This window comes from Triplophysa dalaica, chromosome 2 (genome assembly GCF_015846415.1).
Source record: "Triplophysa dalaica isolate WHDGS20190420 chromosome 2, ASM1584641v1, whole genome shotgun sequence".
Classification (NCBI taxonomy): Eukaryota; Metazoa; Chordata; class Actinopteri; order Cypriniformes; family Nemacheilidae; genus Triplophysa; species Triplophysa dalaica.
This window is the reverse complement of record NC_079543.1, coordinates 2,321,507-2,344,121: the sequence shown is the minus strand read 5'-3', so window position 1 is coordinate 2,344,121 and position 22,615 is coordinate 2,321,507. Positions and strand designations below refer to the sequence as shown.

At 38.4% G+C, this 22,615-nt stretch overlaps 2 protein-coding genes across 3 annotated transcripts; both read left to right on the top strand.

The window, feature by feature from the left end:
- Positions 1-90: 90 nt before the first annotated feature.
- On the top strand, positions 91-13,920 carry b3gntl1 (UDP-GlcNAc:betaGal beta-1,3-N-acetylglucosaminyltransferase-like 1). Of its 2 annotated transcripts, XM_056769278.1 has the most exons (13): positions 95-143; positions 239-356; positions 1,055-1,171; positions 1,258-1,357; positions 1,642-1,706; positions 5,814-5,879; positions 7,403-7,498; positions 8,913-9,008; positions 10,091-10,215; positions 11,146-11,281; positions 11,369-11,437; positions 12,245-12,319; positions 12,558-13,920. In XM_056769278.1, exons 2-13 carry the CDS (start codon positions 306-308, stop codon positions 12,636-12,638), a joined length of 1,077 nt encoding a protein of 358 aa, XP_056625256.1. In that variant the 5' UTR covers positions 95-143; positions 239-305; the 3' UTR covers positions 12,639-13,920. The 2 variants fall into 2 exon arrangements, with proteins under 2 accessions (XP_056625245.1, XP_056625256.1); XM_056769267.1 differs by having other exon boundaries at positions 91-356; positions 12,558-13,917.
- Positions 13,921-14,127: 207 nt separating this feature from the next.
- On the top strand, positions 14,128-22,359 carry metrnlb (meteorin like, glial cell differentiation regulator b). Its single transcript, XM_056769587.1, has 4 exons — positions 14,128-14,535; positions 17,613-18,010; positions 19,890-19,949; positions 20,723-22,359. The coding sequence occupies exons 1-4, from the start codon at positions 14,453-14,455 to the stop codon at positions 21,043-21,045; spliced, it is 864 nt and encodes a 287-aa protein (XP_056625565.1). The 5' UTR covers positions 14,128-14,452; the 3' UTR covers positions 21,046-22,359.
- Positions 22,360-22,615: the final 256 nt, after the last annotated feature.

Below are 22,615 nucleotides of genomic sequence, written 5' to 3'. Positions count from 1 at the left end.
CGGTTACGTCCAATCAAACGCACGTCCGCGTTTTTCCATCGACAAATCATCTCGCTGCTCCTGCCCTCACCCGGAAGTGGACCAGGAGCATGCGCTGATTGACACGCGTGGAGGCGCGGACGAAGAACCAAAACACAGGAAATGTGTGTGTGCTAAACAATGTACGAGCGAAATGAACACATATTCGAGATGATAGACATGAGTGATGTGTAAGTGTGTGTTTGTGTGAGATGAGCAGCTGTAGGAGGTCCGGGACAGAGTCCGGGAGAGAATTAAAGCGGTTCTGCACACGAGACGAACCGCAGATGTCTGCGCGTGACTGCAGTCAGCCTCCAGAGGGCAGCAGCGTTCAAGTGGTGAGGTTTTATTTTTTTATTTTTATTGGTTCAAACAAAGTACATAATACAAATACAATAATATAGTACAAAGAATAATATTTTTTCTATATTAAATTACATTCACGATATAACTGTTAAGTGGTGAGTTATTAACTCTTTATTTCCTATACACTGTTGAAAATTAAACATTTTTAATAAATGTCTTGGAAAATGGGTTAAGGCAGACGTTAACAGAACAACATAACAGAATCTCTTTTTTAGGTCCTTTTGACAGCCTATGACGTCAATTATTATAATTGCAATAATTCCATGTTTTAACCCTTTGTTTATTAAACGTAATGAAGGCACACCAAACATGGAGAGTTAAAAAAATGTTTTACATGTTTAAGATTTAAAATATAACATTTATTATGTCTTAAATTACATCAGCCATTGTGATTTGAAGCAATTTACATAAATATCTACTATCTAGATTTATATAATTAACTGAACAATCTAGAGTTTTATACTTCTGGTTGATAAAACATTTCTGCAAATGAGTTTAGTATTAGTTTAGTAACTTTGTGAATGGTAGTGTACTACCGGTCAGCAAGGTTATACTTGAAGTATAAAACTATGTGTAATTTATTATACGCATAAATATCAATCTATGTCGGTTCCAAAAATATATATAAATCTATAATATAATCTTTGTCTCTGTTTTGTGTGTTTTTCAGTCTGTGATCATGCCGGTGTATAACGCCTCCGACTGGCTGGACGAGTGTCTCCAGTCGATTCTCCAGCAGGATTTTCAGGGCCGTATGGAGCTGTCTGTGTATGATGACGGCAGTACGGTAAACACTCGCTCCACGTGAACATTTCATATTAAAGATCAGCCCAAATAGTGATTTCACACATCATCTTTCTCTCTGTCTGTCAGGATAACTCCAGAGAGATTATTGAAATCTGGAGAGAGAGGTTGGAGGAGAGAGGCGTTTCCTTGGTGATTTCAGGCCATAACTCCATCAGTCCAAAAGGAGGTGTGTATGTCTCCATATAGTATCTTAGGTCACACTGTGTGCGCTTTATTGCCGACATACCTGTGTGTTTGTGTGTGCACGGTCACGGAGTAAGTATTTAAAAATGAAAAAGTATTGATTTTATATTTTTCGATCAGATTCAGTTCATTTGATTCATGAGCCTATTATGAATCATTTTAATGAGTTTAATGAATCATTGTTTTGAATTCAGTGAATCATAGTGAATCATTGGACACCCAACTGCACATAATCATACTTGTGTATTATTTTTCTTTTTCCTGTAGTTGGATTTGCTAAAAACCAGGCAGTGTGTCAGAGCTCCGGACGATTCCTCTGTTTTCAGGATGCGGTGAGTGACACGTGACACATGTGGGTGAGAGTGAACACACGCAGGCAGGTGACAACCACAGCAGACAGTGTGTTTGACAAACCTGTCAGAGAAACCACATTTATGAATGTGTGTCAGACAGCTCAATATGATCACATCTAGTCTGTTTCATGTCCACTGATTGGAGTTGAGAGCCGTTGAGTCATGGTGATATTCAATACACACACACACACAGTGAGATTTAATAAATGTTATTCTTGCTGTGAGCTGTCTGTGAGAGTGAAACGTCTCCTGTGGTGGGTGAAAGGATTCTGTGTCCTCTAGATCATGAGAAATATACACACATAGCCTATTTTATAAAGGTGGAGACTTTCCATTGAGGTCCTGTATACTGTATACAGTGGCCTCCACTATTATTTGGACCCTCGGTAAATATGAGCAAAGAAGGCTGTAAAAATAAATCTGCAATGTTTCTCACTATTATTTTTTATTTAAAAAATCCACAAAATTCCAACATTTCATTTTCAGTAAAACAATTTGAAGTGGGGGGACCTCCATCACTGTCCAAGAAACAAATCTTCTGCTCTCATGCAAAAACAACTCGATCATATTACTCTGCCATACTGGAACTTCAAACAGGACTAGGGGTCTATGACCATATGAAATAAAAAATAGTTTTTTGGCAGCAATAACACAAGATAGGTTTGGTGCACACAGGGGTGAGAAAGTGCCCCATGCCCACATTTAAATATATCACCAGATCTTCATTGTTGTGAAACTACTTTTATACCAGAGGTTCTGGACATCTTGTTCAGATACATTGCATCATGTATTATATCAAATACCAATGGTTAGATCCATCGGTTCCATTGGTTCAAAACATCCAAATCAACAGAAAATGGGTCACTGAACATAAAATCTAAGTCCTGCCATAGGCATCCCAGTTCCCTGACCTGAACCCTTTAGAAAATGAGTGGGATGAACTAAAGAAAAGGGATTACTAACATTTGAAGCATCTGGAGAAATTCTTTATGGATGAATGGACTCGGATGACACTCAATGTATTCTCAAACCTCATCAGACTGAAAAGAAAACAACTGTTTTTCTTATAAATTGAGGCTGCAGTAAAGACAAGGGTGCCAAAAATTGTGGCCAACTTGTATGGAAGTAAAAAAATTGTCCTTCAATTAAATTTTGTAGATTTAAAAAAAAAAAAATCGAGAAACCATGCAGATCTATTTTAACGGCCTTCTTTGCTCATATTTACCAGTCGTGCCAATGATAGTGAAGGGCACTGTATATATATATAATGTATATAAAACCATGGCAAATATTTTAAGAGATAATTTCAAAATTATTGTCAGTTTCTCTGAATTTCTGAGTTTCTTTCATTCTGTGAAACTACTAATAATATTTCTTCCAAATTTCACATAAAAATATTGTTTTTTTTGCATGTATTTGCAGAAAATGAGAAACAGGTGAAAATAACAGAAATGATGCTCTGTATTTTTCCAGACTTCAAATACCGCAAAGAAAACAAGTTGATATTCACTTTTAATAAATATAGGAGTAATATTTCTATATGTATTTAGAAAAAGTAAAAAAAATGTTGGATGACTTTTTCACTCCTGAGGTTTAATTTTGTTGAAATTCATCTACAATTCATACATACAAATGATGTATTGGATGGTCATTGAATGCCATGGTGATGAAATTTTGATTAAATGAAAATTTGGAATGCTCTCTAATTTTTCCCTGCGCGAAATCGTTGATACATTGAATGGCTTCAACGCCATGTAATTATTATTTTATTAATTGCATTGCATTACCCTAGATCAGATTTATGTCGCAATCCTGATATTTTTTTATTTGGATTTCATATTTTACATTCAATTTAGGTTTAAATGTTGTAATTGTGAATCCAGTATTGTGTATTGTTTTGAACCTTGAGCTGAAATTTTGTTACATCCTTAAATTAGATTATTATGTTGTATTATATTGAGTCTATTCTCTAAACATAAACCTGAACTATTTTGCAGACTGCTTCTCACAATGTAGCTGGTTTCAGGTTTTACTTAAACCCTGTGGGCACTTCAACACACATACACACGCACGCTGTGTAGATGAAACAGACTTCTGTGGATATTTCCAGCTCCTCAGTTTATTGTCGCTTCTCGCGCTATTTATTCTCATGTTTTTATCTCCTTCATCTTCTCACGCTTGTCTCAAGGTTTTTCCGCCAGCTCTGAAATGAGCGTAACCCAAACATACACTGCTCTGCGTTTGATTTAGTGTTGTGTTATTATTTATGTGCACTCTGGCACAGTAGTGTGTCAATCATGGTGCTGTTGTGTAAGGAGATCTGTGATGTGTTATCCGCAATGCTTCGGCTCACGGTTCCATCTCCCGCTGGCTTCGGGGCTGAACGGTCTCCTGTGGAGCCGCTGGAGCCGCTCGGATCCAACTCTGTCGCAAGAAAGAGCGTGAGACCGAAGAGAGAAGAAAAATAACCGTTCCCTCGCTTTCGCACTTCTATATTTAAAGTGACAGGTCACCTTTAAACCAACATGAATATTCTGAGTTTCTGACATCACTTACTCACACTGATGTTGTTCCAGGCTGCTTGACTTTTATTTGATTTGTAAAACTAAAAAGATGTTGAGCAGAATGACCTGAAGAGTTTTTTCTCTACACTGGGAGTGAACGGAGACTGGGATGCTCAAAGCCAAAAAATAGCAAAAAGCATCCTAAAAGGCTTCCGCTTGACTTCTGCACTGTATTACACGTTTTTAAAAGTGTATATAGTACTGTTTTTGCAGTACTGTTTTTGACTGAAGAAGATATTTTGAGAAATTAAATTATTTTTGTGAACTGTTAAAGCGATAGTTCACCCAAAAATTCAAATTCTGTCTCACTGTTTTACTCACTCTCTTGTCCTGTATGACTTTCTTCCTTCCGCAGAACACAAAAGAAGATATTTTGAAGAGAGTTGGTATCTGAACAGCACTAGACGCCATTCACTTCTATTATATTGACACAAAACCAATGCAAGTGAATGGGGTCCCATTGACAGCATTCTTCAAAATATCTTCTTTCCTGTTATGCAGAAGAAAGTAAGTCATACAGGTTTGAAATGACAAGAGGGTAGGTACCAGAATTTTTATTGTAGGGTGAACTGTCATTTTAAACTTGTTTTGTATGAAACAAAGCAAATGCACGAATAGGAAAAAAAGTTTTTGAGTGACATGATTTATGAAGTAAATTATATAAAATTATATTTTGGTTAACTGATATTTTAATAGCAGTGTGCATACTTTGCAGTAGGTTAGAGTTAGTCTATAGTATACTAATTGTAATGTGCTCTATATAAAAGCAGTAGACGCCTCCAGTGTGTCCTCATAAAATAACCTGGGTGTGGTTTGTGTGGTTAAAACCTACACTGACCTGTCACACACATGAGCACACACGCATGTAATTCCTGTATTTGTGTTAACTTTACTGAAATACAGTGTGTGTCGATTTGTTTTACGGCCAGTGTGTGTGTGTGTGTGTAATGATGGTCTGGTTATTTTGGAGGATATTTCCTCGTGCTGGTTCCAGAGAGCCAAAATCAGCTCTTCTTGAGGTTAACAGGAACGTTAGGAATTCTCTTCTCCTCCAACACCGGAAATTTGGAAAGCTACCGTTTGACTCCAAATTTAGCAGAATGTTTTACATGTGAAGTGACAAACTCAACGCTTGACCTGATGAAAATGACTTTCTGTAACGCTTGCTAAAACAAACACCATGTTGTTTCAGCTGGGCACGTAATGATGTCTGTCAGTAAGCTTTGTTTGTTATTCGAAACATTTGTCTGCCTTGAGTCGATGCACAAATGTGTTTTTTAGTTCATATTTTTTGTCATTTATAAATGACATTTTACTTAAATGAGTAATGATTGAAAAGTGTTGATTTTAAGAGTGAATGTAGATTTATCGCCCCTTTGTCTTTGCACGTTTCATCATATTAATACATGAAATCACAAACAAACAGAAGCACATGGTTTGGCAACTTTTAATGATGATGTAATGAAAATCTGCTCTGTTCCTCACAGGTCCGTGTCTTTGTGTGTATGTGTGTGTGTTGCAGGATGATGTCATGAGACCTGAGAGGGTGAGACTACAACATGAAGCTGCTTTGTTAAACCCAACAGCTGTGAGTACACACACACACACACACACACAGAGAGATTATGGATGAAGATGTCTGTTGATGTTTGTGCGGTGTTGAAGCTCATATTCAGCTTACAGTTCTGATCAACCAGATTGTCTTTGTGTACTTTAAAGGGAAACTTCACCCAGAAATTCTGTCATCATTTACTCGCCTTCGAGTTGTTCCAAATGTGTATAAATGTATTTCTTCTGATGAACACAGAAAGATATTTGGAAGAATGATTATAACCAAACAGATTTTGCCCCCCATTGACTCCCACAGTAGGAAAAATTACTTAATAATTATTTTTATTCTGTTGAACACAAAAGAAGACATTTTGAAGAATGTTCTGGGGCACTTTTGACTACCATTGTTTTTTTCCTACTATGGTAGTCTGGTTATAAGCATTCTTCCAAATATCTTTCCCTGTGTTTATCAGAACAAAGAAATGTGTACAGATGTGGAACAACTTGAAGGTGAGTCAATGAAGACAGAATTTTCCTTTTTTGGTGAAGTATCACTTTAAATAAACCGCACCGTCCATTTCCTACAAAAAATGTGAACCTTACAGAGGCCTTGTGTGAAAGGGGGTGTTACACCAATCTGATGTGTTTATAATGTTTAAAACAGTGTTTCCCACTGTAGGACCTCAAGATTACTTTAAATGAGTTCAAATTAATACAAATTGAAGCATTTAAATGAAATCAGTCATTTTGAACAGAAGAAGACATGAAATATTGGTGCTCACGTAGAAATCGTATCGGGTAGATATTGTAGATATATTGTTGTTGACGGTGTCAGGGATCTTGAGAACAACCTTCCTTGTGTATTCTGTGTTGGTAAAGAGAGACTGTTTTGTACTTTAACACTTTGTGGTTTGATGCTCAAAAACTGTGATAGTGCGAAGCCGCGGAGTACGTCCTCCTCCATGTCTGCGGCTGCTGTGCTCATACTGTGTTATAATAACATTTACCACACTAACATATTTTTATAATGGTAAATACAAATACTGGTCTATATACAAGAATCAGTCTCACTAATAATCTGGATTAGTTGTTGGATCACTGGTTGACTAGTAAAGCGTCATGACTCATGCCCTGATCATACTGATGTTGTGTATGTGAAGGAGGGTTTTGTTCATAAGCTGCGGTGTCGGCGGGTCAGTGGTTATTTTGATACTCTCTGATCAGTTCTGAAGAAAGTGGTTTGTTTCTTTGACCTCGGGCTGAAGTCCAAACACAACAGCGGCTGATCATGGAGAAAACACACAGCTGAGATCACACACACATGGAGAGAGAGGAAATGAAAGGCATAGGTTAAAGTGTGTGTTGTGACCGAGTGTGTTTAGAGCCTTTTTTTGTTGTGTGATTGTGTTTAATAAAGTTGTTTCTCTCTGTAATTCAGCATTTAAAACACAATCTCACTTTATATGAATGGATGTTTATGTGTGTGTACAGACTTATGACTCTCCGAGTAAGCTTTAATGTGATGATGTGTGTGTGTGTGTCTATGTGTGCGTTTGTCAGATTGTTGGATGTAAAGTTTGTCGAGTTCCTGAAGGCTCCACAGAAAGATACACCAGGTGGATCAACAGTCTGACACCAGATCAGCTCATCACACAGGTAACACACATATGTTGTGCGTCTATAAATACTGCACAATTACACTAGCGACAAAAATCATTTACAGTAAATTGTGTAAACTGTGATTTCACTCAGACATGTGTGATGTCTGTGTACATAAGTGAAAACACAGCGTCTTCGATGCTTCAGTGCGCGTGTGTGTCGACAGGATGTACATGTGTCAGGAAAGGCGAGTCGTGTTGTGTTTTCAAGGGGTCGCGTGCCACGCGGTCAGTAGGTCGCCGTAGAAACAGGATGCGTACCTGGAGACAGATATTTCCACGGAAACGGCGAGAGGGCGTGAGCGCAGAGCATCCACACGTGCGGACGGGAAACGGATCCCGTGGGTCATGAGATCAGAGAGATGTGTGCAACCTTCCAAAGAACATATATAACTGTAACACATGAAAGAGAGAGAGAGGAGAATTAGTGTTTGAATAAACTTGAGAGCAGAAGTATTACATTTTCCATATACTTTAATCTCATCCACAATGAAAATTCATCCTCACGATATTTGTAATGTGTAATGTGTTTTAGACATGGATTCTTTTGACATTGACCCTTTAGCAACTACTGTACCCATAACACTATCCATTGTCACAGCAACCATACATCAACGTTCTAGCAACCTTCACGAGTGCACATGCAATGTCATTGCAATATGAAAAAAACGCGCAGAACACTACTGCGATGATAAAGTTTCTCACTCATTTCTTCAGAAAATGTCCAAATGTAGTCTTTCTCTGTAATGAAGAGATTCATGTTTGTCCCGGGCGGATTCACACAGCCAAAGTTTTCCAGTTCGGGGGTCCAAAGGGAATACCAGGGGGCAACATCTTTTATCCATTACGACACACTCTGGGCAGCTCAGGGTAAGCTGGAAAATTTGAGAAACTTGCATGATTGAAACCCTGCGATGTGGACACATACTCACACTGAGACATTGAAGGATATTTTTTTATATAATTCGCAGCTTATGTCCCTGAACATCACACAAAACCTGCAGCTATTCGTGAATTTATAACAAAACTTCATTTGTGCGTCAGGAAGGTTGTGTTTTGTTTATGTAAAATGAGCAGAAAATGTGTTTTATTAAAATATTTGGACCTTGCGAAAAAACAACTACGCCAGTTAAATACCATGTTTGATAGTTTTGCATCTGGAATGTGTCATGAAAATATTCCTGAGCGAGCGAGCAGTTTGCGAATGTGTGTGTTAAAGCTCATTTGGGATCTTTAGTGTCAGTCAAGAGTTTTCTTTATAAACTAGATGATTGAGAGCATGTGAATGATCGTCTGTTTTTCTCATCAGACACAAGTTTCCAGCATTAAGAATCGTTCGTTTGGCGATCAAGTTTATGTTCGTTCAGACCGTTGAATAATGGGAAATGAAGTTTGTGTGGATCTCTTGTCAGGTCTACACCTCTCACGGGCCGACGGTCGTCATGCCAACCTGGTTCTGCTCACGCGATTGGTTCAAGAAAGTTGGCCCGTTTAATGAAGGAGGAAAGGTGTTCATTCATTTACACTCTCGATATTTCTTTCATTTTCTCTCTCTCTCTCTTTCTCCCTATGTCTCTCTCTCATTCTCTCTTTCTCTCTCTCTCTCTCTGTATCTCCCTGTCTCGCTCTCTTTCTTACTCACTTTGTCTCTCTCTCTCTCTCCCTCCCTCCCTCCCTATCTCTCTCTATCTCTGTATCTCCATATGTCTCTCGCTCACTCTCTCTCTCTCTCTCTCTCTCTCTCTCACTCTCTCTCGCTCACTCACTCTCTCTCTCTCTCTCTCTCTCTCTCTCTCTCTCTCTCTTCCTCTCCCTCCCTTTGTCTTTCTATCTCTCTATGTCTCTCTCTCTTTCTCTCTCTCTCTGTATCTCCCTGTCTCGCTCTCTTTCTTACTCACTTTGTCTCTCTCTCTCTCTCTCTCCCTCCCTCCCTATCTCTCTCTATCTCTGTATCTCCATATGTCTCTCGCTCACTCTCTCTCTCTCTCTCTCTCTCTCTCTCTCTCTCTCTCTCTCTCTCTCACTCACTCTCTCTCGCTCACTCTCTCTCTCTCTCTCTCTCTCTCTTCCTCTCCCTCCCTTTGTCTTTCTATCTCTCTATGTCTCTCTCTCTTTCTCTCTCTCTCTGTATCTCCCTGTCTCGCTCTCTTTCTTACTCCCTTTGTCTCTCTCTCTATATCTCTCTGTATCTCCCTATGTCTCGCTCCTCCTCCACATCTCTCTCTCTCTCTCTGTATCTACCTATGTCTCTCTCTCTCTCTCTCTCTCTCTCTGTCTCTGTATCTCCCTATGTCTCTCTCTCTCTATCTCCCTTCGACTCTCTCCCTCCCTATCTCTCTCTTTCTCTCTCTCTCTCAACTGTGATGGTTCTTTGAACATGTATTGTGATACGACTACATGATGGGCATAATGTTACTGTGGATGTTTTTTAAGCATATCTTATAAATAAAACTAATGGAACTGTTTGACATGTATTGCAATGTTAAAGAAAAAGTGAGTAAAATGGGGGAAACATATACATTTTCTGGTGATTAAAGAGATTTGTAAAAGTCTAAAAGTCTCTCTGTTCCTCCTTATGTCTCTCTCTCAGGGCGTTCCGGAAGATCTGCTGTTCTTCTACGAGAGTCTGCGTCATGGTGGTGGCGTGGTCAGAGTAGATGAGTGTTTATTGGTGTATCGATATCATGAACAAGCGGCAACACATTCTGTTCTGGAGTAAGACTCAAATCACTTGAATATAAATAAACATCGATTAAATGAAATATATGCAACATTGTAAATATTCAGTGACAGTATTGAGCTTTAGCACTTGTGTGTGTTTATAATGATTAGGAGGAATATTCCAGCATCCTGATGTTCTCACGGGACACTTGATCTCGTGTGGAATGAACAGAATGTTTCAGCTCTGTGTGTTTAACGTTTCACACATTTTCGCTGTCTGTCCGATCATCCACAGCTGGACTCAAACCCACAATGTTGTTTATGCGATGACCTCATGGGCTCTTAAGTATGGTTTAAAAGAAAATAAATCAGAAAAAATATGTTTGTGCTATTTAAAGAACACAAAACGCTCTATGTGTACATTCCTTTGGCATCATAAAACCCCAAAATAAACACATCAGCACTAACAAATCCACAAAAGCGCACAAATATCCAATTTGTTTTTCCATTACAGTTCTGCATTTTTCCTCTGGCTGATGAATGTTTTACCCAAATTATTAACATGATTGGATTCATGATGAGAAAAAGACAATATTTAGACAACATATTTATATTGTATTGTATGACAAATCTGTAGCGCAACCATTGTCCAACTCACAAACAAATTACTTTTATAAGCATATACGTCCTTTTTATTGAACCGCTCAAAAGACGAGAACGTTTGAATCGAACAAATCCATTCTCTGAATCCAGTCGCTGGTTACTGATCCAACCTGAATCAATCTGAATCAATCGAACATGTTGTCATATTAGACAGATCTTTCGAGCATACAATTTTAGACAAGTTTTGTTGAAAATATAAGCATTTTCTTTTGAAAAACACTACCAAGTTGTTTTATTAACAGTAACATGACAAGAACAGAATTTTGTTGGACAAAAAAATCGATGGTGAAATTGATTTTCCGTCTGGTGTTTGTTATTCAGGGAAACGATCTGGAGACTCCGCGTGGACTTCCTGCAGGAGCGAGTGCTCAGCCAATGGGAATCATTCACCATATGGAACGCTGGGAAGCAGGGACGAAAGCTCTTCCGCAGTTTGAAACCGGCAAATCAGAAGAAGGTGATTCACCGTGGCATATTTCTACAGAATTATACAAGATTGATCTGGGGAAACTGAGTAATTTTGTGTTTATGTGTGTGAATGCAGGTTAAGGCGTTCTGTGACATCGACGAAAACAAAATCCAGAAGGGCTTTTACACGTATGAGGAGTCAAAGGTAAGAGACAGTGACCACGTTTACATGGGCATCAGTAATCAAATTATTTACCTTACGATTAAGGTGTTTTCCATAATAATACGATTTAGGTGTGTACATGTCTATACCGCACTTGGATAATGCGACTAAAATAGGAGTACTCCCGCAGTCTTAATTCGATTTGTGTTTACTGCAATTATTAGTTTAGACGGATTAAGCCAATCAAAAAGCTCTGTTTACGTGGTCCATTCTTAATATTATTATTGTCTTAATCTTGTTGATATCGGAATAGTGCTGTCCATGTAAAGGTGGTCTCTGACGTATGATTTATAGATACGGTAAACTTGACAATAATTTCGTCATAACTTCAATTTCAATTCACGATACTGTTATAAAGTCAAAGTTCAAGACTTTATTCCCGCTTTTAATTGTGTTAACATTCGGCACATGCAAAATGTGCACAAGGGACACAAGTATTGAATCAAATTTGATGTCTAGACAGAAACGAGCCCACAGCTGTTTATAAAACTGTACTACATTACTCTGTCGTTCATTTCCTCTCAAATCAACCTTTAGCCACGTGAACCCTAAAGTTAGCCAGAAACCATCAAAATGGGGAGATTACTTTTGAATACGTCCTTCACCTTCTGAAAAAAAAGTTTGAAGATAATGAGAAGTTATCGAGTAAAGAACATGCACAGAACCGTAACTACTGATAAGTGATTGTAAAAGTGTCAGCCTTATTTACACACACACACACACACACTAATGAATGTTATCCAAACACACCCCCTCTACACACTCATTTATTTTCTCTTTATCTCTCAGGAACGACCTAAACCCAAGATTCCCGTGCTTCACTTCACAAAAGCATCTCCTCCGTTTATAGTGTGTGTGAAACTGGTGAGTGCATGCGTTTCAGCCCTCAGGTCTTCAGGCGAGACCATAATTCAGCATCTGAAAATACACACAAAACTGTTTAACGCACACATGCAACCGTCCAAATGTCTGTAAGGCTCATATTAATCACTGTGTTTTCTTTAGCGAGATGAGATTTTATCACACACTTTTATACATTTTATTTTGAGGTAAAATGTTTGTTAAGGGTTTCGTAAGAAGGTCTGTCTCTCTGTCTCTGTAGGACATGACTGATGGAGCGATGGAGGAGAACCTGCGCTCGCTGCAGCTAACAGAGGGAAATCATTATTACCATTTCAACTGAATGTGATACACAAGCGTGCGTGTGTGCGAGAGAGCGCTGGGAATCTTTTCGTGCTTCACTTCTCAGAATAGCAGCCTTGAGAAACCTCTCACATCACTATTAGCACCTAGTCTTCAACCCACACACACAGACGTTTGTTTGCATTCCTGATGGCCCGTGTGTCGCCCTCTTTTCGGGGTGACCCGTATCACAGACCTAGAAACGTTTCCCGCGGGCATGCTCGGCTTTTATCAGGTTTTAATGTGCGTTTAAATTAAAGGAACAGTTTACCCGAAAATGAAAATTCATGTCATTTTAAACCTGCATACACAGAAGGAGATATTGTGAAGAATGGCGGTAACCAAACAACCCCTTTGACTAACATTGTATGAAAAACCCCTGAGAAGTTCCTCAAAACGTTTTCTTTTGTTTTCACAGAAGATATACAGTGATATTTTTTTGTGGCAGATAGATGATAACATGTTTATTTTTGTCTGAACTGTACCTTTAAGAAAGCAGTTGTAAGTCAGAAGTAGTGTGACTGAATCACTAATGAAAGTCATTTAAAGAAACAAGCAACTTTTTAAAGGAATTGCTGTATTGTTTAACATTATTATTGTTTTCTTTTAGATACTAGTCATGTATTATAGAGACATTAGTTGTGCGTGTGTAACTAATGTCAGGTTTAGGTCACGGCATGCTCTGATTGGTCAGGATACTTTTATCTCTTTTCTTCTCGATTGTGTGTTTGAGAGAGAGAGATTGGAATGTGTGTGTTCCATTAAAACATTATCTGAGGTCAGCGGGCACGTGTGTGTGTGTGTGCGCGCACGCTCATTCTGTCATCAGTCTTGACATGTTCCAGGTGACGAAGCGTGCTGTAGGTGTGTGTGTGTGTTTGTGAAGGGTCAGGTCAGATGTCATGACCTATAAATATTTAGGATGGTGTAGAGATGGAGGCAGGAGTCATTGCACCATTTTAAAGAAACATGTCTGTGTAGAGATCACAGAAATGTCCTGACGCACATCACACCTCTTATATTCTCTTATAGTGTTACACTTGCATTACAAATATACCACATTACACAAATATTGCCTTACAGCTATTTTAGTTTTGGTATATTATAATTGACATTTTTTATTCAGCTTGAAAGTTTTAGTTGTAATATCTTGTTTGATGTGTCTTGTATTGTGTAAGGGCTAGCATCTGAAAAGTTGTATAGTGTGTACACATCAACTGTATATTTAAAGTGTATGTATTTTTTGTGGCACACAAAATCTTTTGTTAAGTTAATGGTGTTTATTTAATTTAAACGAACGGCTAGACGACATGTATATTATACATGTTTTGAGGTTTAGCTGTTAAATAATAATAACGATTAAATATTAGCCTTATTTTAAGGCAAACATGTTAAAAGTCGAAACACCAAAATAATATATAATTATAAATAACAATATAATAATATACAAATAAAAGCTAATTTGGAAGTATTAATAAAACTAGAAAACTATATATATTCTGCATAGTTTTATGATAATACGTGTCTTTTTGTGACTGTAGAAACCTTTACTGCCCCTCATTTGATTAATAAATATAGTTACTTTCGACGCGTCACTCACAGTGTGGGCGTGTCAGTGCGGAAAGGGGGCGTGGTTTGTGTATTCGTCGCGTGTGGGTGAAAGTATCTGCGGGTTTAACTTCAGTATCTGTCGGGTTTCGGTCTCGCACACACGAGCGCTTGATTGTGGATTTATCTTTGAGTGCATCACCTCATGAACAGATCATGAAGTAGTTTCAGATGATTCATTGAGCAGATCTTAAAGGCTTTTAAAGGATGTTTTTGGTAACACTTTTATCAGCTTTAGTTCTGAGTGGATCTGCACAATACTCCAGTGACCAGTGCAACTGGACGGGAAGGTGAGGATCTCAAATATATATTTTTTATTCTTTTTTTTTTATTACATTGTTTTCAGCAGCTTCATGTACATTTTGCGATGATATAAAGTTATTTATATTTGTATTTGTTAAAGCTTAAGATTAAAGTAAGACATGTATGTATTTATTATTTCAGTTTTGCATTGAATTGTTTTAAAAGACTTGATCATCATTTTTGCTTTGAGAGTTTTAGATGAAATATGTTTACCTGTAAAGTCGAACGCTACATTTCATAAATCTGCCTTTTTAATGAGTTTTACTCTTCGCTTTACAATTTATGATGTATTTTATTAGGCCCACGTTGTAATGTAAATGTGGTTTAGTCCGGACATGCCCTTACATTGGACATGTGCTGACATTTGCCTTAAACAAACAATGTCATGTTCGGTTCTGTTTGATGATTCAGTCGAACAGGGAGTCAAAATTAAGTGGTTGAAACTATAAACTTTTAAACTACATATTTATAAATTGAGTGATTTGCTTATCGAAGCAATTTATCTTACTAAGAAATTAAGCGTAAAATGTTTAAATGTCGATTTCGTGTATAAACCAAAATGGATTAATTGAATGAGTTGATTCACTAAAATGATTCACTTCTCTGAAAATGCACTCTCGCTCTATCTCTCTCTCTCTCTCTCTCTCTCTCTCTCTCTCTCTCTCTCTCTCTCTCTTTCTTTCTTTTTTTCTATCTTTCTTTCTCTCGCTCTCTCTTTCTTTTTTTCTTTCTCTGTATCTCCCTATGTCTCTCTATCTCTCTCTCCCTTCCTGTGTATTTGTTAAAGCTTAATTTTAAAGTAAGGATATTTATATATTATTTTCAGTCATGCATTGAAATGTTTTAATGTCGATGTTGTTAATAAACCAAATATGGATAAATTGAATGAATTGATTCACTAAAATGATTCACTTCTCTAAACATGGACTCGCTTTCTCTCTCTCTCTCTCTCTCTCTCTCTCTCTCTCTCTGTATCTCCCTATGTCTCTCTATCTCTCTCTCCCTTACTGTATCTCTCTTTCTCTGTATCTCCCTATGTCTCTCTCCCTTACTCTCTATCTCTCTCTCCCTTCCTGTGTATTTGTTAAAGCTTAATTTTAAAGTAAGGATATTTATATATATTTTTCAGTCATGCATTGAATTTTTTAATAGACATTTAAATGTTTTATGTCCATGTCCTTAATAAACCAAAGATGATTAATTGAATGAATTGATTCACTAAAATGATTCACTTCTCTAAAAATGGACTCGCTTTCTCTCTCTCTCTCTCTCTCTCTCTCTCTCTCTCTCTCTCTCTCTCTCCCTCTCTCCCTTACTGTATCTCTCTCTATCTCTCTCCATTCCTGTGTATTTGTTAAAGCTTAATTTTAAAGTAAGAATATTTATATATTTTTTTCAGTCATGCATTGAATTTTTTAATAGACATTTAAATGTTTTATGTCCATGTCGTTAATAAACCAAAGATGATTAATTGAATGAATTGATTCACTAAAATGATTCACTTCTCTAAAAATGGACTCGCTTTCTCTCTCTCTCTCTCCTTCTCTCTCTATCTCTCTCTCTCTCTCTCCATTAGCTGTGCTTAACATGCGGAAAGTTCTGTGAATTTAGGAGCTCCTGCACTTTTGGTCTCGGTGTCTTTGTTTCAGTCTTTGAAGCAGCCAGCAGTGAGTCTGGCCTCTATTACACACTCCACAGCTTAATTGGCTCCAGAAAAAGATTTAATAACGTTAATTAAAAGCAAGCCGGATGAAATGGGGCAATCGGGGGGTCGTGCGTGTGGGATTGAGCTCTTTTTTTCTGGAGGACATTTGGCACTGATTTCAGAATAGAAACCTAATCTTCAAGAGAAGCGCATTAGTTTAATTCTAATGCCAGGCCATGAACCCTGTTGCTGCCGTTCTTAAAAAGTTCCCTTCTACCCAAAATAAACATTCAGTCGTTATTTTCTAACCATCCTAACTGTTATGTCTTTATATATTTTTAAGCGGTGGTCCATTCAATGAGAAATAAATGAGTTTTTCATAAAATCAGCCAATTTTTGAAGGTTTCTGAAGAGTTCATGTTGTTGATCCTCTGCACACGTGGACTCTAATCCAGATACAAACGTTATAATCATGTCTTGATTATAGCTTTCCTGTAGCTCAATGTTAAGAGCAGGGGTCATGGGTTTGATCCCAGGGGATTGCACATTCTTGGAAACAAATGTATAGGATAATGCAAGTCGCTTTGGATAAAAGCTTCTGCCAAATGCATAAATGTCAATACGTAAATAAAACATCTAAAAAACACTTGAAAGCGCTGTTAAGGGAACATAACATACATGTCACATCTGGATGACAGCTTCCCAACAGAATGAACACACAACAGTTTTTACTTAGTGACAGTTCACCCAAAAAATGAAAAATTCTGTCATTGTTTATTCATCCTCATGTCATTTCAGACGCTTATGAGTTTCTTTCTTCTGCCTAACACAATAGAAGATATTTTGAAGATTGCTGATAACCAAACAACAACTGATTTCTGTTGTGGACACAAACCACTGTGACATTTTTCGAAGTATCTTCTTTCATGTTCCACTGCTTTCACATCTATCCTCATTTGACTGAAAGATCTCCTCAGGAGGAGTTTGTTTCTCGAGAGGTCACGGAAAAAACCCCCATCCATTTTTAGGCTTTAAAGATCTCAGGTTTCTGACTCATTTCAAAAACCACCAGCTTGAGGGCTTGTTTCCAAAACACTGTTGACTCATAAGTAGCGAGCCGTGAACGATTAAAATTGTGCCCTTGAGGAGTACACTTAACCTCAGCTTGCTCCCTGTAGTGCACCCTACACACTTAGGGTTTAGGGTGTGTCAGAGAACACTGCAAAACCATTAATTTCCCGAAGATGTTGTAGGGACAAATGCAAAAGTACTGCTTGCTTTGTTGTGAAACTGAAATGGGTGACTTGGGCACTTTTGACCAATTAGACTTCAAAAGCTTTGATCAAACTGGGTTGCTTTTGCAATTTCAGACATAACCAGATACGAAGCACCTTATAACCATCTGTTTCCTCTCTGCAGCGGGCTTACGCACGAGTCTCACACCCGGGACGTGGAGCAGGTTTACCTGCGCTGTGCCGAAGGCTCTCTGGAGTGGCTCTATCCCACAGGCGCCATCATCGTCAACCTTCGACCCAACCTGCAGACGTCTGCGGGATCCGGCGAGCGCCTGCACGCATGCATCAAACCTCACGTTGACTCGCGAGGGGCCGCGCTGTACGTGGAGCGCGCCGGAGAGCTGAGATCGCTGCTGTCAGAGGCGGAGCAGGCCGCCGGTCACGTGCGCTGCTTCAGTCTCCAGGAGGGGGCGCTGTTTGTGGAGGCGACCGCACAGCGGGACATCAGCAAGAGAATCACAGCGTTTCAGTATCAGCTGATCTCAACCCAGATGACGGGAGATGAGCTCTACTCGCCCACAGGTAAGAAAAAAGAGAGAGATGGTAAAGAGGAGAATACAATTGTTTGTATTTTTGTAAATGTGCAATATGCATGTGGCATAATTCTTTTTTTTACGTGTATGCAAGCGACATTTTGCAAAACCTCTTTTTCGTTTTCTTGACTACCTTGAATCGATGCTCCGAGGACACTGTCTCCACCTGGTGTTTAAACTAATAACTGCAAGAAATGGAATCTATGTGGAGCATATTTGGCGAGCGAGGTTACAAAATTCCGTCGGTGCGCGTACACTACCTGCTTACTTTTCTGATGACGAAATTTGCATCATGCGCACAGTACGTTGTCCCTCGCATACGGGTAAATAGGGAACTGTACTTCAGCATTAAGATACAGTTGTCATATATGCAAAAATTTGTTTATTTTTCCTTTATTCAAGGAGTTCCCTACAGTGGAGAGTTAAAAACATTATGCACGTCTACTCATCATCTGGACATTTCTTTGAAAATATGTGTCAAAAATCTTGTTTTTCATGCCACATGGGAGAAAAATCCATAGCTAGCTGAGGTTATAATTCATGCATCAAAGGGTTTTAAAGCTACAATTAGTCATATTTGTCTCTCTTTTGCTCTTATGCTTGACAGAGAGGGTTGCACGTTATTTGTGTAGTTAAAATGTAAAATGTCAAAATGACTTGCTATAAAATATATTTCTTTATTTTTGCATTGTATGAAATGTCTTTGAAGTCTTGCTCACGCCTCATAGTTAAAGAAGGTTATGCCACCAGCCTGAAAATTTAGCGTTTAAATGAAGTTTCTTCATTTTGAATGTCATTTATACATCGCCCAAGGATGAGTGAACACTTGAATGTGTCTGTGAGAGACCTTGAGGAGAGTCGAGTACAATAACACGCTGTTAAGCTGTAGTCACTCAGATGAAAGTTCAGGAAGGTAGTAAAATGACCTCGTAAACTCTGAAACACAGACACAAAGACCAGCCGCTCCCGACCTCATGTTCTATCTGACAGAAGAAAATAAACTTTAATCAAGAGGTCGCGCTCGGGTCAATCAGCCTGTCAATCACACAGCTCTGCACGCGATTGGTTGAACGCTTCTTTAGCTGACGGTCACTTGCCGCTTTCGTGTGAAAGATGCTGTTTCATTGGCTGTTGACTACGACGTCAAGGTTTAAGCAAAAGTTTTGTGTGTAATGAAACACTAAATGTTGTAATCTACACAATCCCTTGTATTTGCTTTTCGAAACGCACACGTTTTTTTCTTAAGACACTTTAGATTTATGAACTTCTGAGGTTTTATGTCCTCACCTGTCGCTTTCTGTCAGTCTGTTTCTTTGGTAAGCCTCGTGTGATTGGTCCAAAGGGATTGAAGTGTGAAAAAGTGTGTGTGTCACTGAAAGGGGTTTTATTTTACACTAACGTTGACTTGCTAACCTCATCTGACTACGCAAACAACACAACTGGTTCAGGTGACATGTTCATACTTAAAGTGGAGCGATTTTGTTGAAATTGTGTCGGGTCTGTTATTAAGAACCTTCAGACGTCTACTGTGTTGTGGTTTAACTGGAGATCTTCAGACAGTGGTTTGGAGTGGGTGGTGGGGGATGGTGATATAATGATTATAATGTTGTGTAAGTGGGGTCAGAGGGCAAAGGTCAAACATCACAGCAGGTCTGGGCACAGCTGGAGTCTACAGACACAATCCAGACGTGTCTGATAACTGCACATGAGCAGCTGGAGGAACTCACTTTATTAGAGAGTCTTGAGATAGTATGAAGGATTTGTAGGTGACGTGTATGGATGTGTTAGATTTAAGCAGTAGTTTTGCTGATGTTTACGTGTTCTTGCAGTGTTGTGTGACTGATGTAAATAATGTGTGTTTGTTTCAGCTTCATGTAAACGCTGCAGTGATGAAGAGGTGCTCATGGATCTGTGTGCCAGTGACTTCGGTAACCTTCACATCTTCTCTTTTTCTTTTTCATTTTCTTCTTTTCTTTAATCTCTCTTCTCTCCTGTTCTTTTTACTCATGTCTCCTTCCTTGTCTCTCTTTTCTGTCCTTTCTTCTCTTTGGTCTCTCCTTTCTTCTTATGTTTGCTTCTCATATATCATCAACAATATATCAATAATTGTATCTGAAATATGTAAACTTTTGACTCTCTATCGCCACCTCTGTTTAAAACAAAAAATCTGACTTGACAGCTAAAAGTAGGAAGTATGTACTTGCTCAACTTGCTACTTGCGTTTTACAAAAAACGTTACAGCTTACAGCGTTAACAGACAAAAAAATATAGATTTAGATCTATATAGAAATAAATATTATACTTATTAATATAATAATATGATTGATTTATTATACTTATACTTGGATTATCTTTTCATCTCATTTTGGTTTCAGCATAAGTCGATACGAAATGTTTAAGTACATGATGAGACCTTTTTATTGTAGACATTTGTGCCATTCTAAACAGATTTGGAGATCTTATCTGAAGCTCTTAAGAGATTTGACTTTACTCTTAACATTTGGACAGGCCATTTATTTTTTAACCCAAATTCGAACAAACAAATCATCCTAATCTTTTGACAAAGCGTGGAAGTCTCAAACATGTTCTTCCATTTCCTCATCAATCGCTGATGTCTTATTTTTGAGTTTTTTTTTGCTTCAGTTGTGAAAGCATATATTTGTTAGTCCATCTAACGTCCTTTTCTCGTCCTCTCTTTTAGCGGTGCGTGGCAGTATTCAGAGGATCGAGGAGGAGGATGAAAATCAGTTCACAGCTGTGGTGTCATTGAGTCACGTGTATCGTCAGAAGAGTCGCGTGTTCGTGTCCGGCGGCGGGGGACGCGGGCGTGGTCGGTGGACGGGTCAGGTGAAGATCTCACAGCGGTGCGGCCCTCGGGCAGGACAGGGCGAGTTTCTTCTGACGGGAGCTGTGAGGTTTGGAGAAGCCTGGGTGGGATGTTCTCCTCATTATGAAGACTTTCTCAAACTCTACCGCTCGGCGCTGGAGTCAGGGACAAACCCGTGTCATATAGACATGGATTGAAACAAACCGACGATCACATCATCTTACGCAAGAAATCGTAATGGTCCTTAAAATACTTCATTTATATGAAGTTTAATATAAAGCCTTATTTATTTCTTAAAATAGTGGAGTGATGTTTGATAAAGAAATGTTGTTGACAGGTTTCGAGAGGTCGGTGATTCTGTCCATCTCTGATTCCAGAGCAACAGAAGTTTTTGTTTTGTTTGTTTTCGTTGCCAGATTTCTTGCATATGAAACTGATATTAAGAAAGTGTGTTGTAACACTTGTGAATCAGAGTTTATGAAACTGTTCTCTTGCTGAGAAGAGAGCTTTGGTGCTTTTGTTAAAAGCTTTGTTTATAGTCCGAGCGGTCGATTCTCCAGACCGGGTTCTTGTGTCTATGTGTGTTTGGATGCTGAAATGTGCGTTCTGTGTATAGTTTCATGAGTTACCTTTTCTGCTCCATTACTTAATTAAAACAAACTGTGGATGATTCATAAGTGTGATGTTTTTTGGGCCTCCTTAAGTGAGGAGAAAATTGCCTTCCTCTGTGATCAGTTTTTTTTTCATTTCCTTCATGATGGAAAATGTTCAATGAAAAACCTGCTGAACAAGTTTAGTCAAACTGTCAACGTTTAATATCAGTGAGATGGACTTTTTAACCTCATATGATTTTGAGATCCAAGCAATCATTAATCCTTCATGCAAAATATTTCAGGCCAAAGTTTCTCTGAGCTGGAATTTACTGCAGTTTTCCCCCAAATGAATGCCAAGTTGGACTCTACGACTACGACTGTGATGTTTCTTGAATTATTTATTGTTGAATCATTATTTTATTGCGCTGATTTTGTCTGAGTTTGGCTTTTAGAAAGCAGAGTATCAGATTTATAGTGTAATAGTTTAGATTTATAGTCTGAGATGTATCTGGAAAATGAAGTTTTGGGCAGCATAAAAGTTTTGGTTTCAGACTCTGGAGAAGCAAACAGATGGAAGGAGAGAGAGTGTTTCTTTTGCTTCTAGATACTGGGCAAACGTCCCTCTATTCATTCAACATCTCACACACACACACAAGAATGAGACTGCGCTGTCATTACATGAAAACCATGACAACAGACAATCGTTTCCATGGACACGCTGTTCTCATGATGTCATGGCGGCATTGTCCTAAGTTCAGAGAACTTTGTATGTGACCGTGAGTTCCTGTATCGCAGCCGATCAGAGACGGGCAGACGGCCAGACAGTCGACCGAGAATGAGAACAGGCTAAAAGAAAATGTCTTTTGCTTTTGTGTGGAATGCATTAGTAATTTCATTTGAGTGTGTGTATGTGTGTTTGTGTGTGTAGTGTTAGGCTTACCCCTTCAGCTGTCACAGAAACTCAGAAACACTGTGTGTGTGTGATGACTTATTATTAACAACACATAACACATGTGAAGCATAAAACAGTAAAATCATTACGGCTCTAATGATTTTTTTAACAATACAATAATTACGTTTGCAATCTGTAACACATGACTTGACGGCACAAATGATTGAATATTGTTACTGTTGAATATTCTTACTGTTGTTAATTAAGGAGAATGTTTACAAT